This window comes from Thermobia domestica, chromosome 7 (assembly GCF_964235325.1).
Source record: "Thermobia domestica chromosome 7, izTheDome1.hap1.1, whole genome shotgun sequence".
Lineage (NCBI taxonomy): Eukaryota > Metazoa > Arthropoda > Insecta > Zygentoma > Lepismatidae > Thermobia > Thermobia domestica.
In genome coordinates this window covers 29,782,819-29,809,694 of record NC_137460.1, presented here as the reverse complement: position 1 = coordinate 29,809,694, position 26,876 = coordinate 29,782,819, and the positions used below count along the sequence as shown (strand labels likewise).

The 26,876-nt window shown below is 36.8% G+C and overlaps 1 protein-coding gene and 1 long non-coding RNA gene across 7 annotated transcripts in view; one reads left to right on the top strand and one right to left on the bottom strand.

Moving 5' to 3' along the window:
• LOC145689963 (uncharacterized) overlaps window positions 1–26,876 on the top strand; it is a 149,260-nt gene that overhangs the window by 90,989 nt on the left and 31,395 nt on the right. For 2 of the 6 annotated variants that reach the window (XM_081764352.1, XM_081764351.1), the window contains one exon: window positions 17,547–19,601. The exons of the other annotated variants lie outside the window; for them this stretch is intronic. In XM_081764352.1, the coding sequence (XP_081620478.1) occupies window positions 17,547–18,798 (1,252 nt within the window). In that variant the 3' untranslated portion in view covers window positions 18,799–19,601. Of the gene's footprint in view, window positions 1–17,546; window positions 19,602–26,876 lie in introns of those variants that run through there. 6 annotated transcript variants of the gene reach the window in all.
• Window positions 1,339–11,861, bottom strand: LOC145689966 (uncharacterized). The gene is made up of 3 exons (XR_014132131.1): window positions 11,655–11,861; window positions 5,619–5,757; window positions 1,339–1,485 (listed from the first exon to the last, which is right to left on the bottom strand). It is a non-coding gene; the product is annotated as an uncharacterized LOC145689966 (long non-coding RNA).

Genomic DNA, 26,876 nt, shown 5'->3' with positions numbered 1-26,876 from the left:
TTGTTACCACAAGAGGCCTGAATAGAATTTTCCAGAAATAACTTCTCTGTACATTTTAATTAACAGGTATTTTTTTTTAAATGTCGCAATAATTAAAAGTGTGGTGTCAGCCGGAAACGCATTCGCTTACAATATTATTCCTACTCAGTACTCGCCATTAAAAATGAAACACCAAGAAGGAGACTGGGTAGATGCGCCAAAGTTCCCAGGCCGATACCTAATAGTAAGTGCAGAATACTCTTAAACGTTCGCTGTATTCGCTGTGTGACAACGTGGTGACAGCGGAGGCGTTGTGCAGCCATCGACTAAACATATTTATTCTTCCCTGCTATAGACATTCTGCAAATTTGGACTTTCCTGGATGCATCCTTCTTAGTGCAACATTTTAAGGAAAGAGCAATTTAACAGTCTCATACATTGCTTAAAGAAAGAGCAATGATTCTCAGAATTACTCGGAAGATATATATACACAATAATTTAAAACGGTTATTTCAAACTTTGCAATTCAAAGCACGAAAAGAACTATAGATAAAGGAACACTGATTTTAGCCAAATAGTAATTAGTAAACTCAATCACACTCAGTACCATTAGTTGCTTGGTGTTATCCGTAAGTCAGAGATCACGGTATCTCATTTCGTGTAGATTTTTGCATTTGTTTAACGCTAAAAATGTATTTTATCGCTAATTGAACCCAGTACCATATATATACCAACAGGACGTACCTTAGTCACAAGGTGACATGAGTGAAACACTAAACTATTCGATTGACACCTGCGGCCTTGTCAACACTAGAGAAAGTTACAAAGTGATTAAGTAAATACGGAACATAGTTCATACAAAGTATAGCGATGTATGAAGTCTCCGTTTCATACGACTTGGATAAAGGATACATCTGAAATAGCAACAAAGAAATATATAATGATTTCTCTGGATAATTTGGATTAGTCCAGAATTCGAACACACACACGCTGGTAAGTCCAACATTTTTTTTTTTTTTTTTTTAACTTCGTTCTTCGGATTCCCAATAAAGTTGACTACTGAAAAGCTGAGTTATAGATTCTGTATTAAAACAACACCTTCGCTAGACATGTTCAGTATACACATTGTCTTACATACAGAACAATACATTAGTTATTAATGCATGTCTGAAATAATAGTGCTTCGTATAGAATTTTACTTCATCCAATCGCAATAGCACAAAGATAAAAAATATTGCTAGGGATAATGTTCTTATTACAGAGAAAAATAATTAAAATGACTTAACATTAACAATCACTTTCTTTAAACAGAGATAATATTTTATTATAATTTATGGAAGAAAGAAATAATTTGTAGTACAGTATCTTTATTAGGGTTATATATTCGTACAAAATAATGTAAGTACAACTGAGTCTGTCTTCAGAAAGGGCGTACTTTTAGCCACAACCTACACTGCTTCTTTTGACTGTCTTTCAAGCAGAATTCTGGTTTGATGCACGAAATACCTGCAACAAAAATCAGAAAATATTTAAAATGTTATATTCAGTGTGCTTAATTTGGTTGTACTTAACAATACAAAGTATCTTAACATTTTTGAGATTAAATGGACAAAATATGTTCGGTCAGGTATGGACTTTTGGGTTGCACGTAGAAAAACTATGAAGTGTTTATTGATGCTGAACAACAACTCAAAATGTATTACCATTCAAAAGTAAGTGGGTACCTCAATGGTGTTCGGGCTACCATGGGGTACCTAATGTCTGTATTTTTTAGATATATGAAAATATATGTCTCTAAAATGTAAGGAACTGACATCTGTTTACCGAAAACCTCAACTCGGTAAGCCTTATGGATATCGAGATATGGGAAAATAAAGAGCGACACTACAGAACTGTGGAGTTTGCGTACTAGATGGTGCAGTTTCGGAAACGTAATTACGAGGGCTTACAACAACCTCAAAAGTAGTTTCAATTAAATACACTACACACACGCCCTGATGGGGGTTTTCGGGTACCATGATATTCCCAGAACTCTCATTTCTAAATATTCTAAAATATGTCTTAATAACGTTTTAAAGAACGTTAGAGGTGTGTGTTTACCGAAACCGCAAGTCGGTACGCCTAACAGTTACCGAAATATGGTGAAATAAAAAGCGACAACATAGGTACGTGGAGCTTGCATATTAGACAGTACAATTTAGAAAATTAATTAAAATATGACTATCAAGATATTGTCAAATAAAGGGAGGATCCATATAGTTATGGGGTTTTCGTGTTAGGTGGTAAAATTTCCGAAACCGGTCATGTAAAGTTAATAAGCATCAGTAGCAATTTCATCTTAAAATAATTAGGTATTTCCATGGAGTTTAAGAACATCATGGGGTCTACCAAGATTAAATTTTAAAAGTTTTGTAAAATATATTTTGACATTTGTAAAGAGTATTAGAAATATGTATTTACCTAAAAGTTCCAGCTAGTACATCTAGCAGCTAGAGAGACACCATACAATAAAAGCGTATTAGATCTTGAAATTTCAGAAAACAATTATTGATCCTAACAAAAGTTAAATAAGATGGTACTTATATGGGTTAAGTGAGAACCTCAGACTCGTCAGTACAATTTCGATCGAAAGATTAATTCAGCTCTAAATTTTCTTTGGACAATTCCAAGCGTTCATCGGGCTCTGAAATAAAGTGAACATTTTTTGTCAATATCTAATATAGCAAGCGAGATATAAGGAATTATGTATTTTATGACGTCGTAAAAATAGAGACCCACATGGATTTGTACTTTTGAGTATTTGCTGTAAGAAGAAGAAATTTCAGAAAACAACCGTATATACCTTAATAGACAATTAAATGGGCGGGGGCACAGTGGCTTAGTGGTAGAGTGCTTACCTCTGGTGTATTGGGTTCTTGGTTCGATCCACGGCCAAGTCAGTTTGTAGTGGACATCGTATTCGTGGGTTTTCTCGGGGTACTCTCCTCCCACCTTTGCATTCCATCAATTCTGTCAACAACATTCACTTGCTTTAATCATAATCTCCCTGAGACTAAAATGCATAATCGTGGGTCGCTACACTGAAATATTTCCTTTTATTTAATTTTAAAATTAAATAGGGAGTTAAGTATGATCGTATTTCTATGGGTTAAGTGAATACTCCAATAGTTTCTGCAAAAAAAAAAAAAAGATTAGTTAAATACCCTACCACTAAGCTACTGTGTCCCCGCCCACTGAATTGTCTATTAAGGTATATACAGTAGTTTTCTGAATTTTTTTCTTATAGGAAAGACCCAAAAGTACAAATCCATAAAGATCTCTATTTTCACGTCATAAAATATATAATTCCTTATATCTTATTTACTATCTTAGATATTGACAGCGAATTTTCATTCTTTTGCACAGCTCGATGAACCCTTGGAATTGCCTGAAGAAAACCTAGGACTGAACTAATCTTTCGATCGAAATTGTACTGAGGTACTGATTTAACCCATAGAAGTACCATCTTATTTAATTTTGTTGCGACCAATAATTGTTTCCGAAATTTCAAGCTTTTATTTCACAGTGTTTCTCCAGATGTTAGATGTACTAGCTGGAAGTTTTGGGTAAATACATATTTCAAATACTGTTTACAAATGTCAGATTATATTTTCAAAAGCTTTTAAAATTTAATTTTGGTAGACTCCATGATGTTCTAACACCCCATGAAGATATCTAATTACTTTAAGATGAAATTGCTACTGGTGTTTATTAACTTTCCATGACCGATTTCGGAAATTTTAGCATCTAACACGAAAACCCCTTAACTGTGTTGGTCCTCCCTTTATTTGACAACATCTTGATAGCCGTTAGTCATATTTTAATTCAATTTCCGAATTGTAGCGTCAAGTATGCAAGCCCCACATACCTATAGTTTATTCCCCCCCCCTAAAAAAATCAGTTCTTTACATTTTAGAGACATGTATTTCCATATATCTAAAATGCAGAAATTAGGTACCGCATTGGAACCCCATTGGAGTACTCACTTACTTTTGCATAGCAAGGTAAAAACGCCAGTGGTTCTCACTTTAAGTTTGAAAACATACTATTTTGTCTCTTCTCTGAGCATCGTGAATCTGTCGGAGCTGTACCATAGTTGGAAAGACTCACTGATCCTTCCTATAGTGACCATGTAGTCAGAATTCAAAAAGGAGTAGCCCTTGAAGGAAAAACAATATTTTAAAATCCTTGCACCAGTAGTCGTCACCTTAAAATCAAAATGTTCCAGTAGTAGTCAGGATTTTCTACCAGTGTTCATCACTCAAATAACTTGACAATTTATTCAAAAACGCACTGTGTATCAGTTTAGGGTTGAGAATACAATATAAAGTAGTAAGCTTAATAACTTTGCATCACTTTTAGCACTCAAGAAAGAAAATAAAAACGTTTTTACATACTTTTTAAAGCAATTTCAGAAAGAAAAATGTTAACTGAATTCAAAAGTTAACTGTATATCACTTCCACGTTAAGAGTACAATATTAAATACTATGTTTAATAACTATACGTCACTTTAAACTCTCGAGAATGAACATAAACAATTGTACATACATTTTAAAAACAATCTGAGAAACAAAATAAGTTAACTGAATTCAAAATGTAATTATACATCACCTTAAGCTTAAGAATACACTATAAAATGCTGAGATTAATAAAAAATGAAATCTTTAAGTTTAACGTCCCACCGTTATGCCGGTTAGGATAAGGAGACGGTGATAATGAGAAATGAGTGAAATGGTGGAATGAACAAAGTGGGAGGAAACGGGAGAACCCCGAGAAAACCCACGAGCAAGGTGTTTGTCCACCACAAAGTCCACACGGCGCGAGTTGGGATCGAACCAGGGACCCCAAGCACCGGAGGTGAACGCTCTACCACTGAGCCACCCCCCCCCCTGAGATTAATAACAATGCATTACTGAAGAATGAAAACAAAAATGTTTTAGCTACCTATATTGTATTTACATGTTATTTCTCATTAATATTTTTTTTTTTTTTATAACTCATGATCAAGTCTAGGGATGCGCAAGAGAAAAGATTTGAGGTTGTCTCCTCTCGAAAAGGTGCCGCGAAAGTTGTCTCGTCTCGAAAACTGGATCCGTTTCTATTGGAAAAGCTCTATCTTGTCTCGAATTTCGTAACAAAAATTGTCTCGTCTTGTCTCGTGCGCATCCCTAATCAGGTCCATAGCCAAAAACTTCATTTCGGAGGGTGCTCGATAGGGCTTTGGGATATCCGAATTTAGATATAGATAATCGATGTCGACAAACTATCGAAACTTGTTCGAAATATCGAAAAATACAGCAATATCGAAATATAAACAATATCAAAAATCGAAAATATAGAAATATGAAAGAGATCAAAAATATGGATATATCGAACAAAAATGGATATATGATCTTGGAATACGATTTGGTGGAATAATGAGGGAGAAAAATAATCATTGATTAAATATTAAATTGAAAAGAAATAAGAGCCTGACGCTCAAATACTTATCTATCCGGCACCCATCTTGATCCCCATAAAATATCATGAAGTGCTTCATTGATTCTAAACCCAATAATAGTAATTTAACAATAAACACAATATATAATTTACTACGCACCTTGAAATGTAGAAATTAATGATTGTAATCCCCAGCTTTCCAATAGACCTTTGATTTCTCCAAATGAAGATTCGGATATCTTGTTTCTTCTCAAGCAATAATGGGTTACAATAATCAGTTGCAGTCCAAAGCCAAGTCACTAAGTTAAGCATAAAAATAAAAGAATTCATTAGTTAGATGCATACAAAATCCTACGCATGTAAATCCGAATCTACTTGTATTAAATTGTAAATTTAAACAAACTAAATTATACTACAGTTATAGTGACATCAAACATACATTAAATAAGGTATACAGGGTGTCTCAAAAGTCCCCTGACATAGGGTAACTCTGTTATTATCAGAGTTACAACAGAATGTAGGAGGGAAAAGCATATCCAATTATGATGTTTTCAATCTAAAGTGAAGGAATTTTTAAAATCGGATGACCCGTTTGCGCTGTACACTCTCTATGCGCCCAATGTGAAATGAAAATGCAACGTTGCCATTTACCTGGACCCACAACAGAAGTGAGTGAAGTTACTGTCTTTTACGCTAACATGTCGATGGCCAGCCCCCGTTTCAAACAGTAACTTCATTCACTTATGTCGTGGGTCCAGGTGAATGACAACGTTGCATTTTTATTTAAAATTGGGTGCATAAAGAGTATACAGCACATTCATCTTGTCCGATTTTTTAAAAAAGTGTTCACTTTAGATTGAAAACGTCATATTTCGAGATGTTTTTCCTCTTACATTTTGTCGTAACTCTGATAATAACAGAGTTACCCTATGTCAGGGAACGTTTGAGACATCCTGTATACATCATAAGAGGTTCCTTTCTTAATTCTACACGGATGTGGTTTCATTGAATGTGAGGTGGGTGATACACATTAGGCCTTTTGGGAGTACGTCACACGGACGACCGTAATTTTGTGTTCAAAATTTTTATGAACTGGTGGGATATGTGATACATATGGCCACGGGCTAGAATTTTCTCAGTATGTCAAATATGCAATCAGATTTCATGCAGCTTAATTTGGTGAAAAGCTATTGCCAATTGAACGTTACATTTACCTCTTTCTTGCAGATGTTGAACCATGCCGTTAGCACGTGAGGAATGGATCGAAATAATCAAACTGTGGGGCGGGAGGAGTATATGTGCAGTGGTTGCCGATTGCAGAGTCATCCACAATGTGACTCTGTGTCACATGTTTCAGTGTCACAGTAATTAACTAAATTTGAGAAGACGGGCACATTCGTAAACATACATCGTAGCGGTTCAAACTCGCGGGACCTTGTTCCTTCCCCATTTTGAACCGGTACATGAAAATGCCATTTACTCCATGTTTGCCTGCGCCGATTTTGAAAATTCCTTCACTAATCGATTTCTCCCGTTGAGTACTACAAGAACCAGTTAAAATCTCGCGGGCCCTTTATTCTTCCCCATTTTGAACCGGTACATGAAAGTGCGATTTTTTTTCATGCTTGCCTGCGCCGATTTTGAAAATTCCTTCACTAGTCGATTTCTCTCGACGAGTACTACAAGAATCAGTTAAAATCTCGCGGTCCTTTTTTCTTCCCATTTTGAACCGGTACCTGAAAATGCGATTTTCTTCATGTTTGCCTGTGCCGATTTTGAAAATTCTTTCAGTAATCTATTTCTGTCTTCGAGTACTACAAGAATCAGTTAAAATCTCGTGGGCCCTTTTTTCTTCCCCATTTTGAACCGGTACATGAAAATGCGATTTTCTTCATGCTTGCCTGCGCCGATTTTGAACATTCCTTCACTAATCGATTTCTCTCGTCGAGTACTACAAGAATCAGTTAAAATCTCGCGGTCCTTTTTTCTTCCCATTTTGAACCGGTACATGAAAATGCAATTTTCTTCATGCTTGCCTGCGCCGATTTTGAAAATTCCTTCACTAGTGGATTTCTCTTGACGAGTACTACAAGAATCAGTTAAAATCTCGCGGGCCCTTTTTTCTTCCCATTTTGAACCGGTACCTGAAAATGCGATTTTCTTCATGTTTGCCTGTGCCGATTTTGAAAATTCTTTCAGTAATCTATTTCTGTCGTCGAGTATTACAAGAATCAGTTAAAATCTCGCGGGCCCTTTTTTCTTCCCCATTTTGAACCGGTACATGAAAGTGGGATTTTTTTTTCATGCTTGCCTGCGCCGATTTTGAACATTCCTTCACTAATCGATTTCTCTCGTCGAGTACTACAAGAATCAGTTAAAATCTCGCGGTCCTTTTTTCTTCTCATTTTGAACCGGTACCTGAAAATGCGATTTTCTTCATGTTTGCCTGTGCCGATTTTGAAAATTCTTTCAGTAATCTATTTCTGTCGTCGAGTACTACAAGAATCAGTTAAAATCTCGCGGGCCCTTTTTTCTTCCCCAAGCCAATATTTTTTTGTATATTTTGAATGTATTCAAGTATGGAACAAAAGTATTATATAATTCCCTTAGTAGGCTTCTCAACTTAATATTTTTCAACTTAAATTTTATTTATTTTAATTATTTATTTTCTTGTGACTCAATATTTAATTGCAATCGTTCATTGGGGAGAAGGGTGGCCATTCTCAAATATATAAATATAGTATTCTTAAAATTTATGTGTTCTCGTACTATTAGTTTCTTCCACTAGACCTGGAAATTGCAAAATTAATACCTGGAAGACCTGCAAAATTCAGGGAAATTGAGTTCCATATTTATGTATGAACACTGCTATTTACAATTTTTTTTTTTTCGAATAGGGAGAACTGTACGAAAGGGTGGTTTGAGAATAGTATAACAGTAGGTTTCTGGGAGTGTTGTTCGAAATGAAATCTTTAAGTTTTACGTCCCACTATTATGCTGGCTAGGCTCAAGATGACGGGGTGTTGTTCGGTGGGGGTCAATGTTGCCAATTTTGGGTAAAGTCGCTAAATAAGGGGAATTCGACCTCAACGATAGCGCAGGGTGACCATAAAATTTTCAGTTAAAAACGGGACAGGTTCTTGCAACACTAGACTTTTAGATCTACCTTTGTTCTTATCAGTGCCTTGATATCAGAGTTCCCCCTCTCTCTCTTCGTTACAGAGCGGGTACTTATGAAAAAGGAAAGACACGTTGAAGTTTGTTTAACACACAACCAACTGCTAAAACCTCTGCTGCCTTTCGAGCAGTACTGCGAACTATAGAGTATTTTTAATATAGGGATTTTCAGTTCAATTTTTGCCGCTTTGTTATTATTAATACTTTTAAAAGGAGTAAAGGTACTGGGTTTGTTATTTACTTCTTTCATTTACATAAAACGGGACGAATACTACTTTTTTCCATCTACTGACGGGACGGCCGCGACACGCCCCTAAAACGGGACTGTCCCGGTCAAAACGGGACGTATGGTCGCCCTACGATAACGACAAAAAAAAATTCCGATTGGAGACTTTTTTGGGTGATTTTTAAATAACGATTTACCTACTTACACATTTAGCGACTTTTTGCTGCAAACAAAATGTTCATCTGTAGAGAAGCATTATTAGTTCAAAACAGTTTTTACGTTCTTTTTTTCTGTTTGTTTGTTTTAATCAGCGCAAGTGATGAAGAGTTTGGAAATACAGCGTACTCACTACTCCACAATCCTGCATTGTTATGTTATCCTTGCCCTCTAACGAAGAATAACTACAAACTTGATGTCCTTTAGTTCGCAGAGTTTCCGTTGAGAGACACACGTAATACATCATTACCGATAGCAACAAGATTAGCTATAGATGCGTGAAAAAAGGCGAAGAAGGTGTTTGTTATATTTGTCCTCTGGGGTCTTTTAATTATTCTGCACTTTTTCTTTTACAAAAAATTGCTTAACGTAAGTACTGTAGTGTTAATTATTTCGGAACTATTTTGACCACAACATGAACAAAAGTACCCGAAACAACCTGAAATGATCCCTGAATTAAAGGATTGGTTGCGCCCTGTTTACAAAGATGTGAATAGAACCAGCGGCGCAAATCTGTCTTCAACATTGGGGGGGGGGGAGGGTAAGACCGTTACCATACTTTTTTTGGCGATGTCCAAAATAATTATGAAGTTGAAAAACAATGTTGTGGAGGATCAGAGTTGTCTTTAGCGTTAGGAGGCTGCAGATTTGAGGCTTATTCTGGGGGACATCTCACGTTCCTTTGTAGCAATCGGACAAAAATCATCAAATTTCTCCCAAAAAACACATTTCAAATCGGATTATTTGGGAGAAGTCCCCCTCAGTTCCAAGATTGGAGGGGACATGTATCCGTCATCCCCCCCCCCGGGATTTGCGCCAGTGAGTAGAACATATTGTTTAGTTTACATCTACAACTTTTACAATGCTTATAGACAATGAATTTCTCGATTATTTCTTATAGCGACTTTTCACCCAAAATTGGAGTCGTCACCTCTCGTTTCGCAAACTTATTGCCAACATTTTAGAAACTGGTTGCGGGGAGAGCTACAATGGATGATTCAAGTTATTTCGTCGCTTCCGCTGTGAACCTAAGTACAAGATTCCAAAAGTCACATTTTTTTGGTTCCAAACAATATGTCTGCTGGGTGAAAGCATAGACTGGAATGTGTTGCCTTTCCTACCTTAACTTTAATCCCATAGTAGCTCCTTTCCCAAAGTTAAAAAAATGCAATTCTTCCTTTCTTAATAGTACTTATGACCCAAAGTATTACGTAAGCATTGTATGTTACTTATGTAGCTCACAGAGCCGCAGCTATGGGCAAGCAAGCAAAGCACGTGTCCCGGGCGCGTGGTTGGAGGGGCGCCTAAAAGAGAGGTTATATATTAGTACTTTTCCTGGCGGTATTTAATACTTTTCATCAGAGTGCGAAATCATGAAATCAAAGTGAGAGGAAAAAATGAAATGAAATCTTTGAGTTTTACGTCCCACGGTTATGCCGGTTAGGCTAAAGGAGACGGTGATTATGAGAAATGAATGAAATGGTGGAATGAAGTAAGTGGGAGGAAATGGGAGAACCCCGAGAAAACCCACGCACACGGTGTTTGTCCACCACAAGGTTCACTTGGCGGGGCTAGGATCGAATCCGTGACCCCAAGCACCAGAGGTGAACGCTCTACCACTGAGCCACCGCGGCCCTAAAAGTGAGAGGAGACTGGAGGAGTGAAGAGAGAGAGAGAGAGACAGAGAGAGAGAGAGAGAGAGAGAGAGAGAGAGAGAGAGAGAGAGAGAAGAAAACGCTCGCACTTTTACACTTCAAAGTAAATTAAGTCATTTATTTTTTCTGTCCCCCTCCTCCCCCTCCCCTAAGTTCTACTGTCAAAGTAAATAGCTAAAAACACTCCCAGGCCAGAAGCGCATCTACGTTGGAAATTTGATCGAGATCGGTCGGTCGGTGCAAGAGATTAAGAACAAATGAAATGAAACCTTTGAGTTTTACGTCCCACAGTTATGCCAGTTAGGCTAAGGGAGACGCTGATGATGAGCAATGAATTAAATGGTGGAATGAAGTAAGTGGGAGGAAATGGGAGAACCCCGAGAAAACCCACGCACACGGTGTTTGTCCACCACAAGGTTCACTTGGCGGGGCTAGGATCGAATCCGGGACCCCAAGCACCAGAGGTGAACGCTCTACCACTGAGCCACCGCGGCCCCCGGCCGGGAATCGAACCCGGGTGTCCCACGCCAAAGGCGTGTTCATTAACCACTTAGCCACGAAAGAGCTCATTTGTGAGGCAGTGTAAACCCCCCAAAAAAGAAAGAAAATAAACGCACACTGGATGTTTGCGCAACTGAGGATCAAAACATTCTCAATGGAGTATGAGAAATAGTAAACGTCAATCAGTGTGTGCTTTTGCTTATTCATTACTTCGTTAATACTTAATTCCTTCTAGAAATAGTGAAACAATACTATGAAGAAACACTAATTAAACTAATAACAATTACGTTGTATTTCTTACCATACCGTTTTTACCACCCATAGAATTTCAATCTAGCACTATACTGCATTATCACGCCGTAACGAAAGCTGAAATTCAAAGACATGGCACTCGTTAACTGTTGAAGCTGTGTTGTAGTACCTGTATATCACGCGGCCTTCGTTGGTACTCCTCAACATAAATACGTCACAGCCCAAAGCCAGGAAACATCACAAACAGAAGACAGGGGCACAAGCAGTGCCTGACACTTCACGAACTCAAACCCACCAAGACTCAACTCAACATGACCTTCAATTACGTTCTAGAAACCAAACCAGTGCTAAGGCACAAACTCACCAACTTCCTATATGAAAACACAAGAAAAAAATCTAACGTTTTGGTTCCAAAGTGATGACATAACAATAATACTAAAAAGGTTTTAATTTTTAGTAACCCAAACATTAATTAACTAGGGAACATAACAAAGCAAAAATAAATAAATAAAAATAAATTAAATTAAAAAATAAAAACCTGACAAGTAAGCTCTCCCTGACTACTTTTTTTTTTAAATTTCAGTGAGGCTGTAAAATATGTCAATATCTTCGTTATATATATATATATATATATATATATATATATATATATATATATATATATATATATATATATATATATATATATCATTGTAAACAAGTTCTTTAAACAAAAGAAAGCTCTGAGAGCGCTTACCTCTGACGCGGTAGGTCCCTGGTTCGATTCCTGCTCCCGACAAATAGGCTTTTGGTGAACACTGTAGTTGTGGTTATTCTTAAGACTTTCCAGTTTCCTTACATTTTCTTGATTCCACCATTATCATGTATCTCATCGTCACCTTCTCTCTTACATTGATGTACAATCATGGGGCGTTAAACTAAAAGAAAAAAAAAATCTTGCAAATATCCTAGTAAAAATGAGTTTTCTAAACTACACTAGTGGCCCCGCGTAGCGTATTCGCTAACGCTCTCGCCTTCGGTGCGAACGGTCCCGGGTTCGATCCCGGTGGGGGAACTCGGTCGAAAAAGTATCAAAAGATTTTAAGTCCAGCCATCCTGAATGAGGTTTCCTTGGCTTTTCCTCATTCACAGCAGGCAAATGCCGGAGTGGTACCTAACATATAGGTCCCAAGCCGTTTTCTCCCTTCCGAAATCCAAAAATGAAAATGAAATCTTTGAGTTTTACGTCCCACGGTTATGCCGGTTAGGCTAAAGGAGACGGTGATGATGAGTAATGTATGAAATGGTGGAATGAAGAAAGTGGGAGGAAACGGGAGAACCCCGAGAAAACCCACGCACACGGTGTTTGTCCACCACAAAGTTCACTTGGCGGGAGCTGGGATCGAACCCGGGACCCCAAGCACCAGAGGTGAACGCTCTACCACTGAGCCACCGCGGCCCCATTTTTCCCCAATCCATTCTTCCCTTCCTTTCCCCGGATAGTGTGATCACCGAGGGAAGTCATCCCTCATATGCGACGGGCTAACAAGGCCATTGATGCCGAAAGCCCAGAAATCTAAATCCTAAATCTTCACTACACAAGGGAATTTTCGCGCTGAAAACGGTTTATTAGCAATTATGTTAAGCAGCCCTGTAGTAAATCTGCACCAAGTAATAAATCGTCACATATAAAACGGAATGAATAAACACATAACATTCATTTTGCTACCTTGAAATGTAAAATGTTTCAAAACATTAATATTCAAAGATTTCTCAAAATTCAGATTCACCCATTCCATTGTCCTCAATCATTAACGAGTTTTACAATAGTAAGAATTGTATTCGTAAACTACATTACTTACTTAGTACTATATTAAAGCAAGTTACACTAAAAGAATATATAATTAACTAGCAGCGTTCACCCCGCTTCGCTGCGGTCACCCCGGAACGCAATAAACTTTGTTACTTAGATAATTTTTACTTTTTCGCTTTCAAGTGATATGATAAAAACCATAGAAGATTGCAGTAAATCTTAACATTATATCGCCTGTCATTTATGTTAACCCGCCCCGCTTCGCTGCGGTCATCCCGGTGCTGGCATATTGTAAAAGTGTCTGTAAAAATAAGCAAATCAATTAAAAAATTTTAAACAGAAGATTCAAGCTATTTTCCGCTGTATATCGCCTGTCATTTATGTTAACCCGCCGAGTGACACGGTCATGCGGGTTGCATATAAATACGTTTATTTTTACCTATGATGAACTAATAACAAAGGATTTGTGGACACCTGAATGGTCAATTATCTCAAGACACTGGTAATTAAAAATTAAAGTGATATGATAAAAACCATCTAGGGTCCAAATCCTAATAACCCCCCAAAAATGAAAGAAATTGGTTCAGCCGTATTAGCGTGATGAGCGGACAAAAAATTGTACGTTCTCTTTTATATATATAGATGGAATATTTAACTAAAGTAATAGTTAACTAGTGTACTTACCCAAGCATTTTTCCTTCCTCTCTTCTTTTTCGTTTGTAAACAACCTCGTTTCGCAAGCAAAAGACGGTAGTTCAATGACGTCAGCCATGGCGAAAGAAAGAGGTGTCTATAGGCGGCCTGGATCTCACACACAGATGGACGTATATAACATATAGCTGAAGTATTTAACATACGTATATGTATGTAAAATACAGAAGATTGTTAGAAGTCAGACATCCTGCAGCGACATGATGTAATATCTAAGCGGGTAAAAGGCAGTACCTGTGTAGCATATGGATAAAGTACGCTCCGTACAGATTTCCTTAGTAAACATAACGAATCCTTGTATTTGTACAATATACCGCTGTCCGGATAATGGATTTTTCTCAGTGCACATACTGAGAAAAAAATCGTAGGTAGCGTACTTAAAAAGTTAGGTAACATGCGTAATTCGTGTAGTAGCAGACGTGTAACTGAAAACGCATGTTTTATAATACTTTCCGTACAACTGTTCCATCTATACGTACTTTCCATATGATACAAATAGACTGTCAGGTTAGGGTAGGTTCAGGGCAGCTAAATAGTCATATTTCAAGTCCCTTGTACATTAGTTTGCAACCCTGGAATAACGCCCTTATGGAGTTTCATAGAAATTAAAGCAACATCTTATTTCTGTATCTATGTTTACAGATGACTTACATGTTCTGCGCCTTCATAAATAAATTCCTTAAACATTTATCTTTTGTTCTGAATTAACACCTTTACCTGTAAATTGTAATTTTAAAAATGTCCACGTATTCTTAGTACCGTTTCTGCCACTCCGAAACATTTACTGAACCTACAAGAGTTCATTTGGTGCTAAAAGAAATTGATATATCATGAATGTCAGTACACTTATAAATTAGAACATAACTGAGGAAACCTGAAATTTCAATCTTGATACACATATCAGTGCGCAGCACGAAATGAGATTTTTTAAAAAATCCCGGCGTTCTTTCCGCCTTTGATGGGACAAGCCGCAATTATTTACTCAATATTCAGTGCATTGTTTGTGTATAATCTTGTTCGTTTGCTGAATGTAAAACTCACACAACGGCTGTAACAATATAATGACTTTTTTATTGTCCGCCAGTACAAGAACAAATTCCAGGTATGCCTTAAATTGTAATCCACCTTGGCAAATTACCTCAGCCGTAATGCTGTCAACAGAGCTGCCTTGCTTATGGATACACTGCGCATGAAGTGCTCTAGGGCAGTGACGACATTAAGTGACGTCATGTCCTGTTGCTTTGGTTATGTCAACTTAAGAACTCCCACTCAAACCAGCTTCTCGTGAGCAATGATGACGTTGCAAGTAAAGTATTGTGCATAAAATTAAAAAGTTTGTTATTTAGTAAGATACAAATATTATTTATATTATTTTTTGTATTATTTCTGGTAGTGCCACGGCACATTGGCTCCCCTTCAGCGGCCACCGCTGGAAGGGAGTACTGTAGATTAGGTACTAATAAATAAAAGAAAAAGCGTATCGGTCAATATTAAAGAACTGAAACTGGGGACAGGAAAATTACATACCAGAACAATTTTTCGTCCTCCGTGGCAATAAACAAAACAGTACCTTGAAAAATAACTATTGTTTCGAAACACTACAGAAGGATCTTCCGTGTATGTCCGACCAAACAGAGTTCCTTTCCCAGGATGAATCCACTCGACCTCCGTCATGTATGCTTATGAGTGTGGTGTGTGAACTGTGAGAGAATGTTTATGTTTTCTCGTTGGGTCGAAAATTCCATAGAAGCTGCTCCACTTTATGGAGGAGTGCGTTGTATAACCTTTCCATGTGTTTGTATTATCTCGATGGGCTGAAAATGCCAGCAAACAGTAGTCTTTGAGATGGTTATGTTGTAAATCTTTACGAAGTAAAAGTTAATGTTTCAATGATCAGGAAGCAGTGTAAAAGCAAGGGTTGTGACATTAGTTTGACTTTGGTCCGCGGTGGCTCAGTGGTAGAGCGTTCACCTCTGGTGCTTGGGGTCCCGGGTTCGATCCCAGCGCCCGCCAAGTGAACTATGTGGTGGACAAACACCGTGTGCGTGGGTTTTCTCGGGGTTCTCCCGTTTCCTCCCACTTTCTTCATTCCACCATTTCATTCATTACTCATCATCACCGTCTCCTTTAGCCTAACCGGCATAACCGTGGGACGTAAAACTCAAAGCTTTCATTTCATTTCATTAGTTTGACTTCAATGAAGAACGTGATCAGCGTGTGTATAAGGATTCAGTGGCCCAGCGTTTGATTCTATAACAAAAAGGACGAAAACACCACCGTGCACATAAGCCAGGGAAGAAAAAGAAAAAAAAGAAAGAAAGAAAGAAAAAGGAAAAATCTTAGCAGAATGGCTGTGCGACAGAGACCCCAACCCAAAGACAGATCGATACGAGATCAACCTGATCCATGTCCATTTACATAAAATTTTATCACACGCCTCAAGATCGATCGTTGAATTCTACCAGTATATGAGAATGTTTACTGGATTATAGGCCATAATTTTCCTTTAGATATGTAAAAGTGAGCTTCATTGGAATGAAGTGTGTGTATAGCGAAATTAGATTTTAGTCGTAATTGCTCGATAGCCCATTCAGAAAAGTGCACTCGGCGATCAAGATCGTTTTAGAGAGATGCTACTGCATTTGCATTTTTACGTATACCGCTTATATATGCGTAGCACCCTGAATACTGAACTATGACTCACCCCACATTGCATTGATAAACGGCGTGTGTTTCGCTGGGCTGATATCGAAAAAGTGGCCAACACTGAAGTAGCTGTTTCTTCGTCTGCGGTCGTCTGTTATGAGGTATGTCCACAGCTGTGCCCGTTTCCTCAAATGTGGTTAGTAACCGTGACTGTGACAACACAGAATCACATTGTGGATGACACTGGCTGAAATTGGCAGACACTGAACGAGCACTCCTTCTGCCACACAGTTTGATTATCTTTGGATATGTTCCTCAGGCGGTAAGGCTCCACACCTGCAAGAAACAGGTAAACATAATTTTCAGTTGTTAATAATTTTTCACCTAATTAAGTGACATGATATCTGTTTCATATATGACATCCTAAAAAAATCTAGTTAATGGTTACGTATCACACTACTCAGCTATCGCTCATTAAAAATGAATCCAAGAATGAAGAAACAAAATGGTAACGTTCACGTGACGTATTCCCAAAAATGTTTCCCTGGGACTAATGTGTATCTCTTATCTCGCATTCAATGAAATTCTATGACATTCAATTCAATCCACAGGCTTTTAAAAAGGGTGGTAAAGTACGTTTTGATACACATTTTATATCCTTCAAAATTTAGATATAAGCTTAAAATAGCGAAACTACTTTTGCTTACGAAAATAACGTTACAAAAACCAAAAATGCTGTAATTCGATTTATATAATAACAAATCCTACGATTGGTTAGTTTACTTTTTCTGAAATTATTTTTCTTTTCTTTTCTTTTAGAATTTCAAAATAGTGTAAACTACTGTGATTATAGTTTATGTTTACTAAAAGAAAAAAATAATGTTTTCAATTAATATGTGAATTGTCTTGCAGGAGCAATTTGGCAAGTAGAATAAAAGGAACAAGCGATGAACAACAAATACATACCAGTCGTTCTTCCAATTTGAATTTTAACAAACAGAAAGGGGAAAGAATAGTGCAGAAAATATGTAAAACCTTTGAATCAGAATCAAATGAAGGGAAAATAGATATAAAGAAGACAAGAACAAGAACTAATTTTGTGTCGGAAAAAGCATCACAAACAAACTCGAAAGCAAACCTTAGAAGTATTCGTATATTTCAAGATTCTAAAAAAGTAAAAATGTCTTCTAACAATGATACAAAGGAAATTCTCTTGACTCAAGAAAATGTTGATACTTTTCATTGTTCAGAAACCTCACGGCAAAGAAATGATGACATCACCATCTGTTCCCACACTGAAAGTACTTCATTTATGCAGTACTGTTGTCAGTATTGTGGAAAGAGTTTTGTTAGCGAGAATGGTGTTCGAAAACATGAAAATAATCACTTTGGTAATAATGAATATGTTTGTAATTATTGTGAGAAAATATTTCGGCACAAATGTTCACTGGTAATACATATGAGATTACACACCAACAAAGGTTTTCCTTGCCGATATTGTGAGAGAGTTTTTTACCGAGAACAGCATCGTTCAATACACGAAACGCAACATAGTAGTGACCGACCACATATTTGTTCACTTTGTCAGAGACCTTTCAGTGTAAAAAGACATCTTGCAAGACATATACTTATTCACACTGGTGAAAAACCTTTTTCTTGTCGCATATGTGGAAAATTATTTTCGCAACAAGGACATAAAAAACGACATGAAAGAATACATTCAGAAGATGATAGCATATTAAAGCCTTACAAGTGTCAATACTGTAATAAACGTTTTACTGAGAAACATCATCTTCGAAGACACACACGTGTTCATACAGGAGAATTACCGTTTCAGTGTAGTGATTGCGATAAGAAATTTTCTATCAGGGAATACCTCGTAGATCACACACGACTTCACACAAATTACAAACCATATAAATGTCAATATTGTGATAAATTATTTAAAGGAAGAACATCATTGGTTTTCCATGAAAGATCTCATATAAACTTCGAACCGTTTAAGTGTCACTACTGCCAGAAAGATTTTAGAATAAAATCAACTCTTGCTTTTCATTTACGAATACATACGGGTTATCGACCCTATCACTGTTCAGATTGTAGTGCGTCATTCTCCTGTAAAGCAAATATACGTAAACATTTGCTTAAGAATCATCGGTCTTAGAACAAACACATGTTGTAATGGACAATAAATATACGTAATATTTCAGTAGAAGAAAATATTGTACACATTTGAATCTTAGGATACAAGGGATATGTATTAATTATTGCTATACAATAGAATAGGATACATACGGTATATAAATGTTATTGATTTTACCCTTATAATGATAACGTACGATAACATAATGCAAGTGAACGGAAAACGCTTTCCGCCGTATGCAGAGTCTTTTTGACGTATGATTAGTGTGTCATACTAAAGGCCTGACTACTGCAGGAAACATATGTAAGTCGAATTCTTTAGTATGGCACTAATCACTCGTCAAAACGACTCTGCATAAGGCCCTTTAATTTTACGTAGCGATAGAGAAAATGAAATCCTAATAGTAAATGGCAAACGTTTCCCTTTGTACGTCACACTAATCCCAGGGCATTTTTTAAGCTACCTTTTTGTATCCAAAAGGATACCCGGGCCCAGCAGTTTGGGATACCCAGTGCACTTCATAAGTCTTTAAATTACTGGAAGAGTACTTGAATAATAAATTACTTGAATTACTGTAAATTTAAAATTACTTCAATATACTTTGGTTTTGTGACAAATGCGTCATTTTGTATGTCATTATTTCAAAAGTGTACATTATACAAAAAGGCAATTTAAAAATTCTGCCATGTGTGTCAAGGGCCCTTTTGTGCCTGGATACCCAGTAGCGATTTCTTAAAAATGCACTGACTAATCCTAATGATAAACAATCACACTAGAAGATGTCGCTATCTACACTATCAGGTGTTAAACTGTGGAGGAAATTTGTACATTTATAACTCTTGGGATGGTTTGGTTTCAACTTATAAATAATGTTGTTTCAATTTTATCATTTCAAAATAAAACAAAGACCATAAGTATATTTACAATTTTTCATTAATATAGTATGGATTTTGGGGTGGTTGATGGTCAAACTGAAAATGAATCAGTATTATACCTGCACAACATCTCAGTTCATCAATCACTCTCCGAAAGGTTCAGTCAGGCTAATATGTTGCAAAGTGTTCTGTTGTACCTGATCCCAAAGGATATCTCTAGCATATAAGCAAATTTAGAGAAGAGCCGTGGGTTTCGAGATAACAACTAGTAAGTAAAATAGAATAGGGTCTAGTGGGGTAATTGTGAAACACGTTAAATAGTTTGACTATTGTGAAACACACTTGTTTTTTTTTCTTTCGAATCTATGATTTCAAAGTCTAAAAAATATAATTTTACAGTAAATTCATTGTTATATATATTCAGTGGCGTGTTTAGGGGGTGGCTTCCGGACTTTAGCCCTCTCCGAAGTATTACTTACTATAGTACAGTATATGAAATATCTTGCAGAATTTTCACATTTACAGGCCCTTCCCCCCCCCCCGAAACAAAATCGTAAATACATCACTGTATATATTGCATATACATAAGAAATCTTAAGTATGACAGTTGTTGAGAGAAAAAAATATAATCTGAAACCATCCATTTTCCAACGAAAAACTTTTTAATTTTTATGTTAAACTTTTGTTATATCTCGTATATCAAATGTCTCACTAACTAACTATACATACAGTATATTATTGTAGAGGACGTTTCTGGCTTTTCAGACCATGCAAGTAATGTGTGAAATAATGCGTAGTGGAAGAGCAGCATGGATTAAAAGTCAGTCTTGGGAAGTGACGTAACGAAAGTAACGCATTACTTTTAAAGTAACGTTTCTTAGTAACGCGTTACATATTTTCCAAAGTATCTATAACGTTAACGAGTTAGAATGTTTTAAATGAAATGAAATGTTTGAAATGTTTTAAGTCCCACCGTTACGCCGGTTAGGCTAAAGGAGACGGTGATGATGAGTAATGAATGAAATATTGGAATGAAGAAAGTGGGAGGAAACTGGAGAATCCCGAGAAAACCCACGCACGCGATGTTTGTCCACCACAAAATTCACTTGGCGGGCGCTGGGACCGAACCCGGGACCCCAAGCACCAGAAGTGAACGCTCTACCACTGAGCCACCGCGGTCCCTTTAGAATTTTTAAGTATGCATTATATTTCGGATGAGTAACTACAATATATGTATATTTTTCGGAAACAAATGTTTCTTTCCTGTAACTTCTCAGAATGGAGCAATGGAACATGAACTATGTCAGTAATATATACAGCTCACAGATGACAAGAGGAACCCTAAAACAGGTATAGCGGGGAAAGGTCAACGACACGGTCAAGTCCATTTTCGGTTTTTGAGGTGTGGTCTATACTTAGATGTCGTCTGCTACTCCGGGTAGTTGTCTGTGTGCTATTCCGTGGTGCCATTTGAAACCCCCGTGAGAAAAGTGGGCAAGTCCATACCTACGTCACACTACTTCTGCTAGGGTTCTTCTCGTCATCTGTGAGCTATACTCAGTCACCAACACCCAGAGAAACAGATAAGATGCTAGTGCCACTTGTTGCTTTTGGAAGATCAGTACAGTCTCGGGGAAGTCACGTGTACTGCTTGCAAGCACCTAGGAGATTTTGTTATAGATTTCGACAGCTCCAGATCAATACATTATGTGAGTGAACTGCGAGTGCAATGGTAGTCTAGTTTACTTTGGGTAGTGTTGTTTTTATAAAGATGGAAAACGAAAATATTTTACCGTTCGAACATTTGAAAAAAACAAATACATTTTCTTAAAAGCTAAGGATGATTGTGGACAGAATTTAAAAGTAAAGTTTCTGAAATGCCCCGGCGGGAAATTTATCAACAGTCAGGAGTTCGTTCGCAAATTTGAGGCAGCATATAAAGGTTAACTTTCTTTATTACTTAAATTTCTAGTGTAGACCAAAACAGCACACATACAAATATTTAAGATCAAACTATTGATCAAGTGTTAATAACTTGTTTATGCGTGTTCTTAATGCTATTATATTAGTGGTTTCTTGAATACGAGAACTAAGATCTACTTGTCAGGAGACTTAGGGATTGGAAAGATCTGCTACGGGTACAGGGGTACTACCCTAGCATTCACCTCGTAAAAGGAAGGAGGAAAAACAAGGAAATTTCAAGTGCTACGGCCAACTCCGTGATAGGAACGAGACATCCCGAATACGAAGAAAGCTTTCCTTGCACCACCTCGCTTGGTATTCTTGTTATTTGTGAAATATATGAAAGTTGTGTAATGTTATTCTGTTTACACTTATGGAGACATTAGAAGTTGCAGTTTCGTGGGGGGAAAGTTTCAATTGCAACAAAGTAAGAAAAAAGATAAAATTCTATTTTCTCAAGAGATTAAGGGTTTTTGTATAAGTGACTGGCTATTAATTATAGGGGATACAGGCTAACTCAAGGCAGATTATTTCAAAAATATGTATTCAAGTGATGTTTTCAGTTCCGACAAGAAGACAATAAATTAAGAGGAAAAGGGTCTCTAGCCATTCCCTTGACTACAGGGCTATTTATATTGGTGATTATTGGCTTTGTGTGAGTGTGTGTGTGTGTGTGTGTGTGTGTGTGTGTGTCCTGCTTTGCTGTTATTTAGATATGTGTAATAAACGGGAGCAAATGGATTGCGCACTCTCTAGATCCCAAATCGGGCATAAATCTCTGTTGGAATTTTTGAACACTGATTTTTGTGCAACTTTGCCACAATGGTAGCTTTAACATCCTTGCGCAAACAAGATTTTCTTTCAAACTAGGGTGGAAACAGGAATTGGAAATGAAATAAAAATTATATTGAGGATTAACTCAATATAATTTGATCAGTAAATACAAGTCAAGGTATCTCCAAAACCAACATTTTACAACTAAATCTACAAGCCACATATTAAAATTTCCTTAGTTGCAATTTTAAGACTACAATTTTTAGAAATGTAATCCTCGTTGTCTCATACTACTGCAATATTAAGTTATGTCTCTTCAAATCTTTCTCCTTTTGTGTATTGGTATTTCCTTTCGCAATTCATCTTAACTTTAAGTGTCGCTTCTGATTGTATCTTGAGGATGAAATCACCTGATAAATATCTGGACCCGGTGAATAAAATTGTTCATTGTAATGTTTCTCATCCATTCGTCGTTCGAGGAGCTACTGAGGGTTCTGAAGCTCATATTCTTGGTGGAAACCTAAATAAAACGAAGCAAACAATTATGATCACATTCTCAATGTTTCTGTTAATAATAATATAGTACGCATACTATAATATGGTAGGCATACTTCCTACTCTTAGCCAACTTTGATGAAAAATCTGACAATGTAAAATCAAAATGGATCATGTTCTCCATTGTCGTAAACCTTTGCTTTTGTAAATTTATTAATGCCTGTCGTTAACATCTGTTTTTCCCCGATAATATAATATACTTGATACAATAACACTGGACAACAAATTTTAACTTTTTTCATGCTTCGGAAAAGAAAAGTACATTTTCTTATGCAAATGAGGATGCTGAATACGAAAATAAAAATAAAAATGATGAATTGGTTCGAGTTTAAGTGTAATCTATAGAAATGTGCGTTATGTAGTGTTGACACTTAGATTCTTGAATTTTCTATTTGGTCTTGGTTCAATGTCATTCACTTCAGAATAAACCATGCTTACAAATGGTACTATGCGCATGTGTACATGATGTATAAGGAGAGGGAAATTTAAGGTAAAATTGGGAATTTCCAGTCCAAAAATAGTTTTTTTTCAAATGTAGCACCCCCTGGTACGGCCCCGACTAAAGGCATCAAATATAATAACTTTAAAACTACTGTAGATTATACGTAATACATGTGCCAATAGGGATGCGCTCGAGTCGAGACATGTCTCGAATCTCGACTCGACTCGACTCGAATTCGAGTCGAGATTCGAGTCGAGACACACTTTGTAAAATTCGAGACGAGTCGAGACAAACGTATTTCTCGACTCGAATTTTCGAGTCGAGACACGAGTCGAGTCGAGACGGCTCTTAAAAATCTCGACTCGACTCGAATGTCTCGAAAATTTTTCTATAATTTTTAATATTATTTTGAAGAAAGTATTCACTCAGAAACAGCCTTGAAACCAATTCCAGCTTTTATTCCTTCAGAAAGGTACAGAACGCATAAAATTAATAGTTAATCTTTAAAGATCAAGATTTAATTTTCAGCTCAATTCAGTTAATTAGAACTAATAGTTAATGTCGTTGTATTTGGTTGTACTGAAAATATAATGATAATAATAATAATAATTGATTATCTAGTTTGTATAAAACTATTATCCGTAGTCTAAATCTAGTTTGTATAAAACTATTGCGATAAAGTGAACTTCATAAATTCTCTGAATGAGCAGTTGGTAGTCTATAGTAATTTAGCATAGTTATAATTATTGTGTTTTCGTTCCCATGAACGCAATAGGGTTACGTAACTTCTGGATTATTCGCTTGCCCAACTATTCTGAGGCTTTAATATGTTGCAGCATATCACGAGCTACGGATAATATATAATGTAACATTTGTTGTAAATCACATATTATGATACGAGACTATTTTACATAGTATACCTTATCTAATATAAATAAAATAAAGAGTTTGTTTTTGTGTTTGTCTGTCTGTCTGTGTGCGACCTGGGGACCAGACGAGTGGACCGAGAGTTCCCAAAATTTGGTCACGGGTACCTTAGTCCAGGCCCCAGATCAAGACGAAGCGTTTTTTTTTAATTTCGAACCAGGGGGGTCTCGGGGGGGGACGTTTACTGGGACCGACCTGGGGACCAGACAAGTTGACCGAGAGTTACCAAATTTTGGTCACGGATACCTTGGTCCAGGTCCCAGTCTAAGGCGAAGCGTTTTTGTCAAAATTGGAACCAGGGAGTCTCAGGGGGGCGTTTAGCGAGACATGTAGTAAAAGTAATCCAAATTGATCGACATTAGTGTCAAATCCATAGTTTTCACGGTCGCTGAGATCAATGGTGACACTTCCATCAGCGATGACTTGCAAATTCAGCTACTACTGTATGCGGGCCGGGTGCCAGCGGGTGAGGAATACCGAGGCATGTATAAATAGCCCATATTGATTGATACTAGTGTCAAATCCATAGTTTTCGCGGTCACTATTAAGCGATTATTTCGGTTTTGGGTATATTAAGCTAGTATTACAATAAATGGACTGCTTGGATGCCAAGAACTAGTACAGATAAGTACCATTCACTTCTATGAATAGGTATTTTTTAAAAGAATTTTTGTAAACACTAAGTTATAAAACAATGAACTACATACAGTAGTTATGGTTTTGGTTCCCAACATAAAAGAAATATGGATTGTTCATGAGATATTGAACTTCAACTTTCACTCCTGGAAAATTTCAATTTTGGAGTTAGGCCACTTGGTATCAAAGCAGTTCACTGTAAGATAAATACATTCCGCACATTAGTAACATAGTTGTTCAGGGGCCTTCGATTTCCATCCTCTCAAATGAAAGCTGAACGATTGCTTGATACATGCTGACTATATAGGAGAAATAGTGTATTAAGTTTTCGAGCTTTGGTGCGTATCCGTATTTACACTTTGATATAACTTTAAGTTCACACTCAAATCGAGCTAATTGTTTAATGCATTTCGAAAGCTTTTGTTTTTATGCAGCTCATTAAGGAAAATCTATTTCATAATCGTAACATTTATGTACTAAGAAACTATGAACGTAAAGTGGACTCGACCTAGCCCCGTGGCCGCTGTGACTCAGTGGCACAGCACTCACCCTTGATGTGTGAGGACTTTGATTCTGTGTGTGTGTGTGTGAACTTTGCGGCTAGTGTACGCGTCTTTGCCGTGGAAGACTCGGGTTCAATTCCCGGCACGAGCTCATGTAGTTCGGATTCCACGTTAATCAGTAGGTCTACATTTCATATATCCTCGCTGCTGAAAGAGACGGTAAAGTCAAAATCAACTCAACAATATAGATGTGTGTATGCTTATGTGAATTTCCTCGTGGCTGTATGGTTAACACATACGCCTTGATCGCGGGAGAGTCTGGTTTGATTTACGGTGGAAGCTCATGAAGTTGTTACCGGTATCCCACTTTAAACTGTAGATCCATGCCTCATATAACCATAGATATAATATATATGCCTTTGATACACTTATTTTCCGACTTGGAAGCCATCGAAAATTTCCGGACACAGAGTCCCGTAGACCGAAAATGAGAAACATGGGTACAGAGTAAAACAGCCATAGAAATGTAAGCTTTTTAGGCTAACTTAATCCTTACATATAATGCAACTAGCTTGCCCAAGTTATAATGGAGGAAATGCTATCATTGCAACACTCTGAGAATAGAAAATGTTCGTCAGGTATTACTATCCCCCCCTCTCCTGCAGAATGAAAACCCTGACTAAAACTCAATATATATATATATATATATATATATATATATATATATATATATATATAAAACTATTTTGTGTAATGTAACAAACAGTGGCGGATAGTATTCATGTTTCCTTGCAGAGGTCCTTACGAGGGTTCGCTTCCATCTTCCTCTCCCCAAGAACTAAAATAAATTAAAACATTGCTATTACTTGTTAATCTTGTACAAAGGACGCAATTAAAGTCCCAGTGTAACATCCCTTCACATTTAGATTTTTCCCCTGGAAGAAAACCAGTTATTATTGTTTCTTGATTTCTCAGTCTCACCTACATAAACATACGAATAGAATTACAGGATAGGACATGTTTAGATTGCTTGCACGTGACATCTAACTATATTTCTCATCAAATGTGTCACAGATGAAAATTTCCGTTTGTACTGCCTCTATTTTCTGGTACATATGTTTCATTTATGTTATGTTGCTTGCAAGAGTCACTTTATGCCTCTTGCTTGTATATATTGAAATTTTAATATCGTAGGTATACATATATATTATTAGTATTATTATATGTTTAATTATGATAATATAAGACGGGAATCCCAGGCCTGGGTAGCATTTAATTCATATATTCTGATTAGCATGTAAGAATTATTATCAATATTGTTATTGTATATATGTTTGTATATTCCATGTATTTTTTTTCCTTAGAGATTCTTAAAATTATTGACAAAAATCTTTCTTTCCTATTTAGAAACCAGTTTATTTCTGG